The sequence below is a fragment of the Perca fluviatilis genome, chromosome 1, assembly GCF_010015445.1.
Source record: "Perca fluviatilis chromosome 1, GENO_Pfluv_1.0, whole genome shotgun sequence".
In the NCBI taxonomy this organism is placed as follows: domain Eukaryota; kingdom Metazoa; phylum Chordata; class Actinopteri; order Perciformes; family Percidae; genus Perca; species Perca fluviatilis.
The window spans coordinates 23,381,639-23,400,983 of record NC_053112.1 but is presented as its reverse complement, the minus strand read 5'-3'; the positions used below and the strand labels follow the sequence as shown (position 1 = coordinate 23,400,983).

General features: G+C 43.4%; 1 protein-coding gene across 3 annotated transcripts in view; it reads right to left on the bottom strand.

Moving 5' to 3' along the window:
* The window catches only part of tnrc6c2 (trinucleotide repeat containing adaptor 6C2), a 61,427-nt gene that overhangs the window by 17,304 nt on the left and 24,778 nt on the right, over positions 1–19,345 (bottom strand). For all 3 annotated transcript variants that reach the window (XM_039778501.1, XM_039778578.1, XM_039778657.1), the window contains 4 exons: positions 5,585–8,053; positions 3,398–3,601; positions 1,196–1,362; positions 135–209 (listed from right to left, as the gene is read on the bottom strand). In XM_039778501.1, the coding sequence (XP_039634435.1) occupies positions 135–209; positions 1,196–1,362; positions 3,398–3,601; positions 5,585–8,053 (2,915 nt within the window). The remainder of the gene's footprint in view (positions 1–134; positions 210–1,195; positions 1,363–3,397; positions 3,602–5,584; positions 8,054–19,345) is intronic.

Genomic DNA, 19,345 nt, shown 5'->3' with positions numbered 1-19,345 from the left:
ACAGCAGATGATCCTGTATTTAAATAAGAATGTTAAAAGGTGGCACATTTTTTGGCCTAGTTGGGTAAAATCTTGAAATAAAGATCTGCCTAAAAGAAAGCGTGTCAGTGCTGTGTGTCAGTGTGAGAACTTACCGGAAAGCCCATGTCAGTGAGCTGTTTGATCAGACGGTTAATGATCCAAGCATCATCTGGCTTACCCATCTTCCCCTGACAACACACAAGCAAAGTATGAAAATATTGAATTATCATTTAAATGACATTAATTCCCACCATTTAAGCTGCGGGAGGCAGAATTCTTTTTTTTTCTCAAAACGCTACAATTTGAAGTAGAGTGAGACCTCCTGCAGCTCTATCCCCCCCCCTTGTCCAGCCCCTCCCATCAGGCAAGCATGCGGATGCTTCATACAGTAACAATTATGAGTACTAATCATTCACTTCATCCATCCATTTTCTTTGTCCTTTGAGATGGCATACTGTGATTCAAGGTCTTAGCTACATAAACATGAACTTGAATTAGCCGCAGCAGTGAAGTACCGGATCAACTGCTGCGTTTCCTCTGGTGTGTCTTTTTTGTCTGCCATCTGAACGAGGAGACATGGAGGCTGTGTGACAGGAAACGTCAACACCACAAACGAGCCGGCGTTAACCGTGCTAGGCTAAGGGCTAACCCCAGCAGACCAGCTCTCCTGACTGTTTTTACAGCAAATGTCCGGTCCCTGGACAATAAACTGGAATACATTTTTACAGTTTCATTCCTCTTTGTAGTTTATATAGATGGATGATAATAAAGTCTCTTGTCTAATAGTTTAGTATTGAATAAGCTGCAGCACTGAGCCTTTAGCTACGGTAAACACAACTTTAACCAAAAAGGGATGTGCATGCGCATCTGCATTTGCAGAGCAGCCAATAAGAACGCTCTCTCTCTCTCTGAAATGACCTGTGATTGGCCAAAGTCTCCCTTGTTGACTAGATTTTCTGAAGCCTGAAAACAGAGCCAAGGAAGAGATGCAGAAGTCTAATATTTGCTCAGACCACTTGAATTACAACATGCTTTCAACATGCTTTTGGCAAAAGAATCATAACAACCTTTCAGGTTATTATGATTCTTTTGCCAAATGCAACAAAAATAAACTACCTACTGCAGCTTTAACATCTGACAGTGTACTTATGACGGCTTAGGTGTGTTCTCTGACCTTGCTTGGGCCCTTCTTGGGTCCATTGCCCCAGGAGTTGCAAGAAGAGCTGCTCTCCTGGGAGGTGGGGCTGTTCCACATGTCCCCATCCTCAGTGTCCCATTGACCAGTAGACATGCCCATCTCCTCTCCTCCATTTCCCCAGCCATCTTGCATAGGTTTGGGGCCTGAGAAAGCGATAAAATAACATAGTAACAACATTAATAATTTAATCTGCTAGTGTTTTAGTATTTGTGACACATCTTACATGCACATTGAGAATACTCAAGCCATTTCAGAGGAGAGCAGACGATTTTTAACCTGACCACTTGGTGCCACTGTTGCCATTTGACATGCTGCATTTTTACCCTACACCTCCCTCTACCATTTCAATCCAACACCACAAATAACCAAGACCTACTGAAGCATGGAATTGCTTTAATAACAACAAAACTCCAGTAGCACTAACAAAAACCTTCATTTGGCACAAATGATACAATTTTGAAGAAATTTCCTGTTTTTGTTCACTTAACTGAAGTGTGGTAGTGCACACATTCTGGGTGATACCATCAATCAGTCTTTTACAAAAAAGGTGTGGCATTGCTGCACACAACCCAAATCTCAAATGCCATAACTGTCAAGGTGGCAATGTGTGGTATTATCTAGATTGTGTGGACTTGTTTTGTACCCCAGCACACCGGAAACTATGTAATATATATAATCTGTTCTGTGTCAGTTTGCTATGGTAATATAGCAGCCACAAGACAGACATGTTTTACTTGCCCGATAGCTACACTTAATTGTCCGAATTGGAAAATGTAAAGGCTTATTAGAAAATAAATAAAATTAACAGAGATTTAGATACAGTATATAATTATAATAATTTATTAACGGACAAAACATACAATTAACAGGTAGCAATTAAATAGCTGGAACGATTCTAACTTATTTCTTCAATTATTGGAGGAACAAGGGGCTTCCTCAATTCCTCCTTATCGTGAGCCTGTAGAATGTTGTACCTGAACGACGTCGTTAATGTAGCCTACAAGGAGGATGTGCTGAAATAAGATCATCAACATGGGTGTGAATGATAGGACACAAAAAAAATACAATTCTATGCATGCACTAATATTATGTGGCAAATGAGGGACTGTCTTTTTTTTTTTAAACCCTTTCATGACTAATAAAATTAAATGACAATTATCAACTTGTGAGGTTGCTGTACCTAGTACATTTTCCAACCAGCCACCCTCAACAACCACTGATTGCTGATAGAAACTCACAAAATATCAAGAAAGGAATTCTTACACCAATTGTCCTTAAATTATTTTTATTAAAAGGAACACGCCGACTTATTGGGACTTTCCCTTATTCACCGTATATTATCAGAGTTAGATAAGTCCATACATACCCTTCTCATCTCTGTGCGTGTCGTAACTCTGTCTGCTATTTGGGCGGAGTGATTTGCTCGCAGCACCTGAGAAGCCCCGTGGTGAGGAGCAGAGAGTTCGCCTGGAGTTCAAACCTGACCAATTGGTGCCACTGAGAATATAGTTCCCAGTATGTATACGGTTAGAAGATGGCGGTGTCTCATGTGACCTTGTTATTTGTATACCATGTGACTATACAAATCACAACATGTAAATAGGAAAACGTTGGCGTCATTTTGTCACTTATTGGGAGCAGTAGGCTAGATGGAGCCGGTTACCTCCAGGCTAGCGGTGGGTGCGTCAGACAGAGTTAGGACACGCACGGAGATGAGAAGGGTATGTATGGACTTCTCTAACTCTGGGGGATACGGTGAATAAGCTAAAGTCCCAAAAAGTCGGCGTTTTCCTTTAAATAGAAAAATACAACTGTACACCTTTTGAATTCACGTTCTCTCTTTAGCAAACTAAAGGCCTTTACACACTGGGGGCGTGACATATAAAAGTCACGAATCAAAACTATTTATACCGGCAGCGATAAACAAAGGTTTGAATATTCGCACAGCTTATCTACCACGGCTGGCTAGGATGTCGGTGGGACAGTTTGAGGTCTTCTGCGGATGCTGCATTCCACTTGCCCGAACACAGTTTATTTGCCCTGGGCAAACCCGTGCACAAAAGGTGTGCAAGATCAATCAATAAGAGGTGGTACCACAGTCCTGCATCTTGGTACATGTTGATTTCCCATGTTTGACATAATGCATCACTGTAAATATAATTCATCCGTGGGTGTTACCTGGCTTGCAGGGTGCAGAACCGGTGGGTCCGTTGGCCCTGCCATAGGGTCCAGAGGGCTCATGGCCACCATCTCCCCATCCTCCTACTCCCCCTGAGGGCTTGCCCCAGGCCGAGGTGCCATTGTCCACACTTGATATTGGAGCTGCTGGCTCTCCCCAAGCAGGCTCTGACTTGGGTTGAACACTTGGAAGCTCTCCCCAACCTGGAAGAAAGAGGTTTGATTAATTAGGAATTGATTAATTAAAAAAATGTTTCACTGGAGTAAAATCTTCATCCACTAGCAATATTTACTTTTAACTTGCAGTTATACGTCATTCCCCCAAGTCCTTCCTTGAGTACTTAACAATGGAAGGATGCTCCCAAGTAGTAGAGTAGTGATAAACACCTTTGCTTCAGTGAGGCCTTGAAATCTGCATTATACTCATGCATAAGTCAGAGCGTTAACACTCTTTTACCAAAACCTATATTATGATAATCCAAGCAACTGAAAACCCCAGCACTGTAGTGGCATGTTAATAAGAGAGACTAACAGCACGCTTTTCAGTAGTTGAGATAGTGCCATGCTGTCTGTATATAGAAGCCTTTCTGCCTCCTCATGACAGCAGCAGGCCCTCGACCAGCTCAACCTGGTGATTACTGATGAGGTATAAATGTGATCAGCACAAGCGTGTATTAAGGTGGTCAAGATGCTTTTTGGTAGCTGCAGTGCAATTGGTAAACAGCAGGGGGCAATGGTCTCATTCACAATCAAAAGGAGATGAGACTGTTGGACATTAAAGCTGTGCCATGTCTATATGCATGGCCTTTGTCTTTACAAAGACCTAATTGAACTGGCAGCAGAGGTAACTTAAGCTTACTGTACAGTTGTTAATTATGTATGCATGACCATTAAGATGCCCTCCATACCTCTGAGACTACCTGCTTAATAACAATCTTTAAATGGAATAACAATTGTTGCCAACAATGCCTTTTTTTGTTTGTAATTTTGTCAGTGTGTGTTTATGAGCAAAAACTAAACTAACTTAAGCTTTGTCACTCTCCATACTTAATTGAGCGGATTATCAAGACCGACTCTAAAGCCTAATACCATTCAGGAAAAAATAATTTTGCTTTGGATCCCTAAAACATCAGGTTTTTAATTGTTTTTTTAATTGAAAATCTGCTTAATACATGGATATTAAGGGTGGTACGGTTTACAAAACCCACGGTTCGGTTCGTATCATGGTTTTAGGGTCACGGTTTTTGGTTCTGTACAGTTCTTGTTATTTTTTCTTTTAATCTTTAACACTCCAGAAATATACTTCAGCATATGATATATAGCTAACATTAGCATATTGAATGCATGTTGCACAATACATGCACACAGTGGCAGTTCTATCTATTGTTTTATTTCCGCTATCATCACAGGTAACAAGAAATCCAAAATGTTCCCACACACCAGACTATATATGACGCTGGCGCATCCTCCAACTCCGGGCAGCCTTCCTTTTCTCTCCCACCTGACATTTCTGCATGTGACGTGACCTGCATCAGCAGCACTCCACACTCCACTTGAGGAGCGGTCAGCTTGGCGCCTCTCAAAATTTGACAAAAATCTTTTAAACTGACTTTGTCGATCAAAAGAAACAGACAGATTCAGCAACTGTATGGCCTATTTCTCGCTTAAAATGTTTTTGTAAAATACAAGATCGTATTCTGAACGAGCCGCCATTAGAGTCTGTTTTGAAATTCGGGAGCAGCAAGACCCACGTGACGTGTTCATCCAATCAGCTGCCATGTGTTGCGTTCGTCACGCTCATCCCGCTTCTCATTTCCAGTAAGTTTTAACATAGGTGTCGAAAGTGGGCACTACGCAGTAAGTGGTTAGTGCAAATTAACAGCATACGGACGAACCGTGCGACACACGCTCCGAACAGACACAAGCGAAGCGAGCGGTTCAGCTGTTTTTTTATTAACCGTACCACCCCTAGTAGATATTGCATTTAAAAAAACTTTTGTATTTTGCATTGTTTTCAAGTAATATCCAATTAAGTTACTTTTGCCTTTTTGTTCCTTCTGTATCTTAAATTGCACTGATCATCGCTCAGCTCGCATTTGTTGTATTTAATACAATGACAATACAAGCTTTTAATTCTATAAACAAATTTGAAATTTTTAACAAAACAGCACAGCCATACGGTGTTACCTGGGTTGGCGAGGGGGGGTCTACCCTGGGTCCCCACGCTTGGATGTGGGGGGCCATTATTGGATGACACATTGTTGTTTCCATGGTGTTGCAGGTGAGTTGGGGGCTGGCCATGATGGGGATGGTGGTGCATGTGGTGAGTGTGATGGTGATTGTTGTTGCCAGGGCCGACAGAGTGAATGTTGTTGTTATTGTTGGGGATAATCCCTCCACCATTCTTACTGGGAGGTGGGCCACTGTTGCCTGTGTTATTATTGGGATTTTTGCGATCCCACATATTGACAGTCTTGTTGTAGGTGCCGGGATCGCCCCAGGTGGACGTTCCATCGTCAATCTCCATCTTCCTGCGGATGGAGGGAGGGGAGGGCTCTTCCCAGCCGGTGGGATCCATGCCCTGGTCCTGTTTGCTGCCATTGCCCCAGCTTGATGTGCTCTGCTTCACAGTACCAGGACCACCCCATGAACCCATGCTTCCACCTCCTCCGCTACCAGTGCTGCTGCTGCTGCTTTCCTGGGGCTTGGAAGAGCCCCATGATCCTTGTACTGGGCCATTGGCACGTGGGGTCTCCCCCCAGCTGGTATTACTCACAGTAGGAGCAGGCTTATCCCAGCCTCCTCCTCTATTTCCTCCCCTGGGGCTTTCCTTCCATCCACCACTTCCTCCATTTCCTCCTTCTCCTTCCCACATGCTGCTGGAAGATCCGTTCTTCTTGACCTCCGCCTCTCCCCACTCCCCTGTGCTGGAGCCATTGGAGCCCCCATTATTGTTGCCCCATCCATGGGAGTTTTTGGGGCCATCTCCCCAGCTAGTGGACTGACTTTTCTTCTGGCCATCATCCCAACTGGGTGACTTGTCCTCAGAACCCCAGGATGGTGTGCCTCCATTTCTAGGACCATTGGAAGGCAAGGGGTCACCCCAGCCACTGGTAGTGCCATTTGGTGCTTTGCTGAGTGACTGTGGGGGGTCCCCCCATCCTGATCCAGTCTGGATAGGCTGAGGTGGAGGGGCTCTCCAGCCTGAGGATGATAATCCTTCACTGTCACTTTTTTCTCCAGACCCAGGCCTCTGACTGGGGCAAATTTTCGGGTTGATGATACCGCCATTGACGGATGAGGGTCCACCATTAGAGTTGGAGCCTCCCATGGTGTCTGAGCTGCTTTTGCTCTTCCCATCATCAGAATTTGCTTCTTCCATCTCCCATACAGTGTGCTGCCGGATGGGGGTCTGTCCCCAACCCGTGTTACTCAGCACCCTAGGGTCCAGGTCCTGCCGGGGGAACAGAGGGCTACAATCCGTGCTGGAGGACCTGTCTCTGTCGCCAGATTTACTTTCGCTGCTGTCCCCACTACCGTCGCTTGCTGGGGCTGTTCTGGGCTGCTGGCCCCATGAGCTAAGTTGCTGCTCTTGGCCTGAACCAGAACTACCAGCGTCTACTGAGTCCCAGCCTTTAGATGCGTCTCCGCCACCAGAGGATTTCCCCCAGTCACCCCAGCCACCACTTCCACTACTCCCACCACCACTGCCTTGGCGGCCCCAGGCAGAAAGACCTGCAGAGGGAGTTGAGTCCCAGCCTGAGTCCTTGGGAGAGTCAGCTGCCTTGGTTTCTACACTACCCCATACAGAGCTGCCTGTTGTGTCCCCATTGAGCTGGGATGATTCAGTGGGTGACTGGCCTCCCCAGCCAGTTAACCCATGGATAGGGCTCATTGGCTCATGAGCTTGCTGCTGCTTAGTGTGGTTTGGTCCGTCAGTGTTAAGGTTAGAAGATTCCATTTTGAAGGACAAACTTGTGTTGGCTGAAGGGTGCTGTTGATCATTTTCGTTAGCACTTATCATGCCAATCCAACCTCCCCCGCCATTATCTGCACCTCCCAGGCTTCCATTTCCCATGTTTCCATTGCCATTAATACCTGGTGGGAGGGATTGGGAGTTTGACACAGCGTTGGGGCCAATACCACAACCCCCACCACCCTCATGTCCCAGAACAGGCCAGGCTGATGGGTTGGCATTGGGATTGAGGTTCAAGTTAAAATTGGGAGAGCCCCAGTTATTGGGCGCTCCTACTCTGCCACCATTCATACCATCTTGTTTCCCATCTGAGCCCCAGCCTCTATTACCACATGTGCTGGCTGACCCAGGTCCCGTCATCATGTTATTGTTAGCTTTAAGAGAAGGGTAGTGGGCCTGCTGGCCTGCGGCACCTGTGGCCATACTCAGAAAACTACTCCTGGTGGTGGTAGTGACAGCACTGGTGTCTGCGTTAGAGCTAGCTGAGCCCAAGGAGCATTCTGGTGCTGCGGGGTGGCTGGGGTCACTACTGCGGCTGATGGAGGGCCAAGCTTCTGTGTCACTTTTGTCAATAATCACTTTGTCCCAGCTATTGGCACTGGAGGAGCTGTCAACTGGCAAGGAGGCTCCCCAATGAGAGGTCTCATACTGGGGAACTGAGCCACTCTGAAGGGATATGTCTAAAGAGAAAAGAGGGAGAGAGAAGAGAGAGGTTAAGACAAAGTTGAACAGAGGAACAGAACACAGGAAGTAGGTGAAGATGATGAGTCAGTCAGAGAGAAAAACAAAAGGAAGATTTGAGTGACAGAAGATGCAGAAATGCAAGAAATGAAAAGATCAAGCAACAGGAATAGAGACAAAGAGTAAAAAAGACAAAACAAAAGGTGGAGGAAAAAGGAGGGATGGTGTGGGGAAAGAAGAAAAATGCATCAGGTTAGACAGAACATCATGTAATACAGACTAAGGAACATCATGTAATACAGCACCCTAAGTCCCCTGGACCAATTGTATCTGATTGTCTGGTGCAGTTGGCCAGACAGACACAGGGACATAGAACCCTCACTTTCTTGCCTTTATCAATCTTTCTTTCCTTCTCTCTCCTCACTTTTCACTTAACTTTCTTTTCCACTTTCCTTTCCAACCCGTGTCCTCGTCCCTAGCTGTCTTGTTTTGCCCCTTACATTTCTTCCTTCTTACCATCTAGCTGCCTTTATCCATTACCCCCGCCTTTTTCTCTCTCTATCCATGTCTCCTCTCTCACATTCTGCCCCCATCTCTTTCCTCACCCTTTAATTTCTCCCTCTCTCCCCTCTGCTCTCCTCTAAACCCAGCAGTGAGAGGCCCATTCGTCTCCATCGTGGCTTCACTGGCTGGGGCTGTGAAGGGAAGCCCAAGTGGAACGCCGCTCATTTATTGGAATGAAACCAGGACAGCTTTTCATCCATCACTCCCTACACTCCACTGGGCCTACTCCTCCTCCAACTGCACTACACTAAGAAACCACAAACACTTCCTCCAAGCTTGTGTGAATGTGTCTCTCTGTTGGCTTCTCACTACCTGCATATACATAGTACTGAAAAGGTATGCATGTACATACATTTTTTTAATCACAATCTGGGAACTAAGGACGGCACGTCAATCTTGTCCTACTACTTACAGGCATTAAGCATGATTTACAAATTAAGTACCACACCACCAAAAGAGCATTTCCAACGATTCTCTAACCAACATGGTATCGCACACAAGAAATTTCATTAGGCAGAAAAGCATCCCCTCAGAGGGGGGATTAATAATAGAATGATTCAATGCTGTAAAGGGGTAATCAATCAATGGGAGGCAGCTAATCAATGATCTTATTAATGCTAGTGGGTGAGAGCAGGCAGACTATTGATCCAGCATGCAAACATCCTAACCACTAGGCCAGCCTCATGCAATGGGCTTAAAACCAATGTGAACTGCTGGGAATATCACCAGCACACAGGCCAACCAATGATAAGGAAAAATTCATCCAGTAACTCTTGGAGGAGAAAGGAAAATTCATATGTATTATGAAACAGCCAAATCGTGTACAAGCTAGATATTTATCTGCGTTTGTGTTTTCCAGCATATAGCAAAAGTGGACTTTTCAGGGGTAAAAGAGCAGACGTGTTGCTGCATGTAAATACTATGTATCCTTATGCAAACGTAATATTCCTTATGACAATATACGAATACGTTTTTAAGTTGGCTGCAACACATTAAACATGAACAAACCATATGCAACATAAACAGTTCTGTTCAACAAGCATTAGAAGCCTACTAGAAAATAATACATTTCTGGCTACCCTCCTGAGCAGCTGCAGTAAGCGTGGCTCACTAACCTTTAATTATAAGACTCAGACTGTGTCTGTAAAATATTTGTCTTGTTTGGTAATTAAGCTGTTTTACCTTCCATTACTCTGCCATTAGTTTCCATCAGATTGTTGCAGTAATTTCCATAATAGCTATAAGTTATCCATCATGAGATAAAGACCCAGTGGTCAAAACAATTCAGTCAGATGAGAGAAAAGTCCATTTGTTTAAGGTGTGTGGAAACACTAACGCTGGCAGATATGTGGCTTTAAGATGCTGTGCAACATGCCACAGAATGGCTGTGAATGCAATTCTCGCTTCAACACACTTATCTCCACTCCCCAGGCAGCCTTATCACACAGGGTCGTCAGACTGATGGCGCGCACACGCGCACACACACACACACACACACACACACACACACACACACACACAGACACACAGACACACACACACACACACACACAGCAATAACTATGAAATCAGTAGAACACAGAAAAAAAAACTACTGAAACATCACAGCAAATGTAATCCCTCACAACTGCTGTGACAGTGCCAATTGTTTTGGAGTAAAGTAAGAAGTTGATCAAACTATAAAGCCAGATGTGAGCCTTCAATTGGAAAGCCTTTAATAGGACTTTCCACAAGTTTTCTTTGCCATTTGACAATAAGTTGGTTTCACTGCCTGGACTAATTTTGGTTTGCATGACAAAAATCCAAGGTAAAAGTAATGCCTTCACCAGTGATGCCACATAACGCGTTACTCTAATCTGACCACTTTTTATATTTTTGCTTTCTTCTTGCGTCTCGGGGAGTGAAGTCACGTATGCGACAAGTCACGTTTTCAGCATGAGGACAGTTCACGTGTACCACGCAGCGACACAAACGTAAACAACAATGGAGGGAGGACAGAGATGCGCGCTTTCTAGCTGGAAATACCTTCACTATTTTGAGTTTGTGTCAGCTAAAGACGGCAATATTAAGGTTGGTTGTACACTCTGTGCTGGTAGCGACTAAGTGCTATCTAGCTACAAAAACACTACGTCAAATTTGAAGAACCATTTGGAGTCGCAGCACTGCAGTCAAACTTACAGAGCAAGTCCCAGCAGGTGGTGCGAAGCAGAGAGCAGGAGGCCCCCCACCACCCAAACAACAAAAGCTGGACTTCGGTGCAAAACCAGTAAGTGGGGGAGAGTTGAAGAAGTTGGTCGGGCAGTAGGCCTATGTTGTAGCGGAAATGCTGCCCTTAAACACGGTTGACTCGCTCTCTTTCGTGCCATAATAAACCAGTAAGTGGGGGAGAGTTGAAGAAGTTGGTCGGGCAGTAGGCCTATGTTGTAGCGGAAATGCTGCCCTTAAACACGGTTGACTCGCTCTCTTTTGTGCCATAATAAACGCCGAGCTGCCTCACAGTAAACCGGTTGTCATTTTTATGTTGAGGCTGTGGGGGTGTTGTCGGCAGTTGCTGAATGTAATTAATAAAGTAACTTGTAATCTAACTTCGTTACTTTTAAAATCAAGTAATCTGTAAAGTAACTAAATTACTTTTATAATCAAGTAATCTGTAAAGTAACTAAGTTACTTTTTCAAAGTAACTGTGGCAACACTGGCCTGCACACATACCTGTCCAATCAAACTTTCATTCCTAAAAAGTGGACAGAAAAAAAATTGTCAGGTGAAAACTGCCAGGTGCCCAAAAAACAGCAAGCTAATATAGCATTAAGGAATCATTTTGGAAGATATTCAAGGGACTTGGAATTTAACACCAATATATCCATGTGTCAGATATACTAGACCTATTGAAGGATGAGATACGTTAAAGGTGCAGTAGGTAAGACTTAGACAAAAATCCACAGCTCCCTGTTCAGATGCTCCAATCAGGGCCAGGGGGTGTCTAACTGTGTGTCAATCGCTGCTCATGCACACACATTCATTCTCCCTTGTGGGGGGAGGGGCTTCGGAGACCGTTTTGGGCTTTGGCAGAAAGGGGGGAGGGACTGAGAAGTTGTTGACGTTCAAATTTTTTGGCTAAGTCCTGGATCTTTACAATCCTACCTACAGCACCTTTAATTATATCTACAGTTATCTTAGTTACAAAAGCATTTTACATGCATCTAAATGTAGGTGTTTTTGATGTTTGAGTTCCACTGCAATTTTGTGTGTAGAGTAGCTCTGTTTAACAAAAGGTTGGTTTGGCACTATTTCGGATCTATTGATCTGGCACATGACAGCTTGCCACACAGTCAATTTGTAAAGAAATAAAAAAATTAAAAAACCCAAACAGCTGGTCTTTTCAGTTACCACTGCAAACTCTCACTGGCTTGTAGGCGTTTTGTTTTCTAAACGCTAAGAAATATGACAGCACCATTAAAAGCTACTAATGTTACTCCCTTTCTGTTTTGTCCTAGCTCTGTCAATGCTAGCTTTGAAAGAGAAGACAAGCGCCATTTTATCAGACCTGAAACATAGCCAAGAAGTGCAGAGGCTGCAGCCTCGGGGAATTTTTTTTTCAGTTGACCCCTCACCCACCTGGTCTCTCTCTCACCCATTCGGTTTCCCAAAGAGTGTAAAAATAGGTTACATGATAACTTAATCAAAGCCTGGAAAGCAGTTCTTTTTTAAATCACTCCCGTCACAGATGGTGTAAACAAACCAAATTCTTAATAAAAAAACAAACAAACAAAAAAGGAAAAAAAAGTGTGCATTGCCTGTTGTGGGAAAAAAGGGGTCAGTCAGAGAGAGAGCGAGAGTGGAAAAATACCTGAGGAGAGGTGCACCAGCGGCACTCTCAGAGTGCTTACACAGATCCATGCAAGGATGGGAAACATCTTAGTATGTCTGCGGCAAGCTATGCAGTCAAACACAAAATTCCTCACACCACCAAATCACTGCTGCTACATCTTGGACCAATAGCATGTGCAGTTACTGAGTGTGCAATGCAAATAGCAAATGTGGGTAACAAAATGGAACATTATAAGCTCTACAAAAGGAGTTTTTATTGCGGGACTATTGTATTTGGATTGCATTATACTGAATGGGTGCTAATGCTATTGTGTCTATTTCTGTAGATATGTACATGCGTGGACTAATGCAAAACAGCCTATTTTTCCTTTCACCTCAAAATGCCCCGATTGTTCCACTTTAACTCCCTCAACAGACACTCCAATAGAAAGGTCTTGCTGATTCTTGGCAAAGCAGTGATTTGGCAGAGAAGAGACGAAAGCAAGCTTAGCATGAAAAACAAAGAAAAGGGGACAATTATTTCCATCCACCATTTGCAATCATGCGTCAGTAATGCGGTGATGCTTTCATTCTGGTTGCAATTAGGAGGGCAGTCTTTTATTACATTTTGTGAATGAAAAAGGTTCAAAAATAGAAACTAAGGGACCCTAAGATGCTTCCAACAGGGACCAAGGCTGCCTTTTTGTGAATGTGCAAGTCAATGCGTGCAGATACAGGCTTGTTCTCTTTAGAGGAGAGAACCTGGACTACATAAATAATAACAGCAAATCCCTAATGATGCGCACACCAGCAGAGCTTGTGTGGACAAAGTGACATTAAACAACAGCAACAACATAAACAGAAATAAGCTTCTGATGAGACTAGCTGCCATCATAAAAATGGGCAGGTAGCCAAGAATTAAGTGGCTCCCCTCCACTTTGATTAAAATGAAAGGCAGGGTGACAGAAAGAGAGAGAATGGTAGGGAGAGATGGAGGAAAGTCTGGGGGGAGGGGTTGGTATTTGCAGTGGCAAGGGAAAACAAGGGAGACTATAAGAAAGAACAGACTAAGAGAGATGGTGTGGCAATAAATGGAATCCTTAGTTTGACTGTGAGCTGAAGACTACGCATGGTTTTCTCAGAGCAAACCGTGGGTTGACATAACACCAGAACCAGGAAAGGAGGGGACGTTCAGTAGTCTTTCGCACCCAAACAGACCCCTTCTATCTCTCTTTGAGGGGTGCTTCATGCCCACTCGGATCAAAGACGGTATGTACCGGTACTTGTTTTTCCGGAAGCGGGGAAAAAAAGAAAGACTGAGGGAATGGTCACAGGAGGGTTTAAAAAGCTCATTATTCATGTCTGTTTACCTCTGCTGAGAGAAGAGAAAAAAATAGGAGAGCAAGACCATGGTAACTTCTCTAGTTTCCCTCACATAGGCTGGATTAATGAAGCCACTAGGGGGTTCTCTCACTTGTGTGTGCATACGTGTGTCAGACTGAGCACATGGGGCAATCTATACCTCCCCGACTTCATTATGGCCAAGTAGTCTTGTGATTATGATTTTAAAACATAATCTAAGTGGTACAGACTTTCACATCTTAATGGTACCATGTTTGAAGAAGCAGACCTGCATTTCCACGAGAAGGTACTTGAAGAACATTACACTTTTTAAAATTAAAGGTCCAATATGTAATATCTTTACTGTTCTAAATCCAAAAATGACCCCAATGCTAATGCCAGTATTTTCTCCTTTTGAAATTTCCATTCCATGATGGAATTTCTGTTTGTGTTTTGGCCCGTGTGTTGTTATCAACTGCCCAGTTTCACAGCCAGGCCAGGTTGCCGGATATACTTGTAAAAACGTAAACCCAGCGCGTCAGCACAGGCTTTCATGACTGTCAATATAGCCAGCTTCTAACGTTAGCTACTCTGCTGTGCTGTGAAGTAAACACTTGGCCCAGTCAATGTCAGGCTATGTGAGACAAGCTTCTAGCAACATTGTTGTGGATGCTGTGGTCTCAGCCGGGCAGCCTCCGTGAACTGGGGAGGAGGGGACGGGGGAGACGACTATCTCCAGTATTTTGAATTTGTACTGCAGTAACTATTTTAAACACTAGCTGTCAGTATTACATATTGCACCTTACAGAAATTGTTAAGCGATGAAAAAAAACACAACCCCATACACCATTAGTTTAGTTTATGCCTTACTCAACCCATCAATTTTTTCTTCTTCTTCTTTCTGTTCCACCTTCATAGATAAGCTCAAAAACCCAACTGTGCTACCTGCGAATCAAAAAGGGCCCAAATGACTGGGCCAAGTGTTTTAAAAGCACCCAGCAGAGTGCCTTCTGGCTACATGCTCTGTCTGGGTGACCAGCAAACAGCTGTTGGGCTGCAGTTCCCACAGTCTGAGACCCCCACTCCAGCACCTGCTACTGGGGAGCTTGTCTGGACGGCTGCTGGCTACTCCAGACTACTTAATGGTCCCCAGTCAGCTGGAGAGATGGGGATGGTGGGTGTGTCGAGGGAGGGAGAATTTTTGGGACAATTAAATGGGGTTCAGAGAGCAGAGGTCACTGGGAGTGATGTCAATGCCCTTGAAATTGGATGGGATTGTCTTTCAGAATTTGTGGATGTTGCAATGTGTGTGGATAGCCCCTAGTGGCTAGTATGTGGTTAATGTTACTGTTGTGTTGCCTGGGCGTTCCTCTTTTTGTAGATTCTAACAGATTGTAAGCGGGCTTGCTGGATTTGTCTTGAAATATTGTGAAATGGGATTTAGGAAGGAAGACCAGCACTTCTCCTTGTTGTTAACAGGTTGTATGTTTACATTTGATTAGCATGAATCAGCTGCTTAGCATTTAAATTTTAGGGAAAATAACTCATAATGTTAATGTTACTAAATGTTACATTTGAGCTAAGATAGGATAGCTAACAAAACAATGTTTGCTGGTCACAAATGATCTGTTGAGCTAACAGATCAATGCTGTTGAGAGCTAGCAATCAGCAAAAACTCTGACTTACTGTACAATTCAGGTAATTGTTGGTAGCTAATGGTAAGGTTTTGTAGTTCACTGAACCTTTTTAAGTTTGCCTCCCTGGTCTCTTTGGTCCTTTGGGTCAAGCAATTAGGGGCTGCACAGCAGACAATATATATTGCTGCCCATAGGTGGCAATTTTAAGCAGTACCCAGGTAAGAGACGGTTAGACGGTTATCCCATTACACATGACGCATCTATTGTTTTAGGTCTATAGCTGGAATGTTATTAGTCACACACACTTAAAGCGCCAATATTATGCTCATTTTCAGGTTCATAACTGTATTTTAAGGTTGTACCAGAATAGGTTTACATGGTTTAATTTTCAAAAAACACCATATTTTTGTTGTACTGCACAGCTCTCTCTCACTGCTGCAGATCCTCTTTTCACCTGGTCTCTGTTTTAGCTACAGAGTGAGACCTCTTTTCATCTTCTTCTTCTGTACTATCTTTGATTGCACTCGCACATGCTCAGTAGTTCAGATGTAGATCATGTCAGCTAGCTAACTCTAGAGACAGTAAAAGAAAGCCTGTTTCTCCAACTTTGGTCAGTTACAAGGCAGGATTAGCTGGGAGACTTGTAAATGAGGGCACACATGTAAGTAGTTCTTTTGTAGATTATGGTGAACTTGTGTGTGTTGTAGCAGTGCTTTGCTATTGAGAACGACGTAGCATGCTAGCGTTAGCATTAGCGTTAGCATGCTAATGCTAATGGTTGGCATGCTAACGAGCTAACGGTTGTGGTTAGCCAGCTCATTTCGGACTGTGACGTCACAGTCCGAGCCGATTTTGAACAGCTCACTAGGAAACTGAAGGCAGGACACATTCAGAAACTGTATCTCACTCAAAACAGCATGGATGGATTTTTTCAAAGTTTGTATGTGTGTGGAAGCACCAGAGACACAAAAGAACACCCCAAATCCCAGAAAAAGTGATTTTTTCATAATATGGCCACTTTAAATTTAATATGGCTTCTAAATTAAATCAGTAGGATTTCTCTGAACCAAACGTGAGGAAAATAACAAAAAAATGGGTCAAAAGAATTTTTTTTAAACACATTTAACCACCTTAGGATATCTACCCAATAATACTGCAGTGCGGCTGGCTCATAAACTAAGACGCGTGTGTGTGTGTGCCCTTTAAACTCTGAGCCAGCTGGCCTGCAAGGCAGACCTGATCTGAGAGGACACAACTAGGTCAGACTAGTGTGTTCTTTTTGCTGCACAGCCACTACATCTCTGCACATGTGTTTGTGTTTACATGTGCACAAGTGAAAAAGTGTGTACATCATCACATCCATTTGGGCCACAGTAACCTCACCAGAGAGGTCAGAAACATGTCCTCAAAACAGAGTTAATTCCATACTTACGTAGAATATAAAAAAATTATCTGTACTTGCAGGCAGGGATTTTAAGTTAATTCTCAAGCTCTTCTACTAAAAAAGCAGTGAGGTTTTATGCAAACAAAGCATAGGTTTGGGCTTAAATCTTCAAGTGCACGGTAATAAGTTTAACTACAATGTCCCCTCTCTAAATGATGTATGCTAGAATATTTGCCACAACAGGGCCACTAGCTTGAGGCTATTTGCTGAGCAGACAGGACAGAACAGAATGTGAAGTGGAAGCCCTCAGGACAAGAACCAGAGGGGAAGGGGGTGAAAATCCAGTCAATGCTACTACGCCACAGGCTGCGTTGTACTGGGAGACCCCTAGGAAAACTGGGGCGAAGTAAAGGCCAAACAGGACAACAACCAGTGGATGAGGACAATATAGGTTACTACACAAACTTGTCTGAAGCAAAAAAGATAAATATATTCTTTTAAATCTAAAGGCTTAGAGGTATTGCTTCTCTTGAGTGAGTTAAGCCTGCAGCCTGCTACGATATTGGAAAAAACTGACATTGCGATATATATTGCCATATGAAAAAAAGACAAATTTTTACAAGATGACATAAATAGCTCTTTTTGGAAATAAATAATTCTCGAGTACTGTGGTGATTTTGTATGGGAGTGCATCTACATATAAATAAAAAGGAAAAAGGAACTTTTCTTATGTGAACCATTCTTTGTTGAACTTTAATACTTTACAAACACCAAAGCAAGTAACCGCTGTGACTACTCTTCTGAAGTGATTTAGGAGAGGGACATTAGGTAGTTAAATACACTGGTTGACTGTCACATGACACCATTGTATTCATATGATACTATCAATCCAGGCTAAAGTCAATTATATTAATATTCGCAGGTGTGAACCGCTAAAGTTAGTTGGGACAGACCCCTTGTTTCTTTCGGCCAACTATATCAGCTTTAGCCTGGCTGGTAGTAGTTTTCTGGCAACTCTGCGGTGAAAAATGGCCGGAAGATGTTGTGATAATGTTGCATTGATCAGGTGATTTATTTTGTCTTTGCGGCGAACGTAGAACACTGACTACTGTAGGTTCACTACCCATAGAAAAGCATGTGCATCACTGTGTCCGCGGCAGCTGCTGCTTACGGTACTTTTCTACACACGGGAGAGCCTCACTTCCCATAACAAACCTCGCCGTTGGACTAATGTTACATCACAAACACACGTTGCCCACATGGCTACCTGTCTTAAAGGAGAAGGGTCGACCGATAACAATCATGTAAAAGGAGAATGGAAAGAGTTTACTTTTTTTATATCAAGCAGCAAAAAAGTTGTAGCAATAACATCGCACATCCTGCGATGTGACTATCGCACATGTGCACATCGCAATGTAGACAATGAAACTAAATATCGTGCAGCCCTAGTCTCAGTTATTTAATGTTTAATTGTTTGTGAAATGCTGAAAGAAAAGAGACTGATTTACAACACTTTTCATTAAATGGACTAGTAAATACGGCAACTTGTTAAAAAATAAATAAAAAAAAGGCATCCACTAACAGGCTACACAGACTAAGCTTTTGTTTGATGCTGTGATTGGTAGCAAAGGCCCAAGTACAAGAACAACAGCGACTAGACAGAATATAGAAGCACCAGTTGCCCCTGTGATGCAGAGGGCTGTAGTTTGCTGACTTACAAGCCTTGCACCACAGCTGCTGCAGATTTGTTTACCAAGTGCCTGGTGTTGTCCCAGCAAATGTTGAGTCAGTAATGGAAGGCATCACACCGCGGCAAAGGAGCATTGATGAAAAGAAAGAGAGAGAGAGAAAAAAAATATATAAAGTCTGAGAAGAGAAACACAACCAAGATGCGAGAAGATGCGAGCAGATACTCATGCGAGCGTCTGCTAACCTGAACATGAAATGTTGATTGCGTGGTGGGCTACAGAGATGTCCTTGCATCTATGTCTTCAAAGTTACATTGTTTTGTGTTAGAGGATGTGAGCTGCATTTTGTGTCTGTGTACACTACAAAGCAGATGGTTGTGATTTCTTTACAAAGAAAATCCCTTTAAATGAATGCACACAAAAAAAAGTTCTTGAGTGTGCGTGCGAAAAGAAATGCAGTGCTATCCATAAACTGAGGAAAAACTGGAGTAATAATGACATAAATAAATCATGGTCATCCATTATCAACACATTACTTGCATACAAATACACACAAGCTGCCGCACAATGAGCACCTAAAGGCAGGTTCAGTATTAGTGATCTTAGGGGCCACCGGTGAGTTCATTAAAAGATTACCGCTGGCTACAGAGGACTGAGAGTGAGTGTGTGTGTGTGTGTGTGTGTGTGTGTGTGTGTGTGGGGTCCTGTGAGTCGAGCAAAAGAGCATGCAGAGGCTTCAACAACAAAACCATGTTCTTCTGACTTAGACTAAGACATGTAAACAAAATATTCCAAGGCGTTGAAAAAAATTGGCGTTATTATTGCCAGTGTTATAAGCACGTGGATGCAGACTTGCACACTAATGGAAAC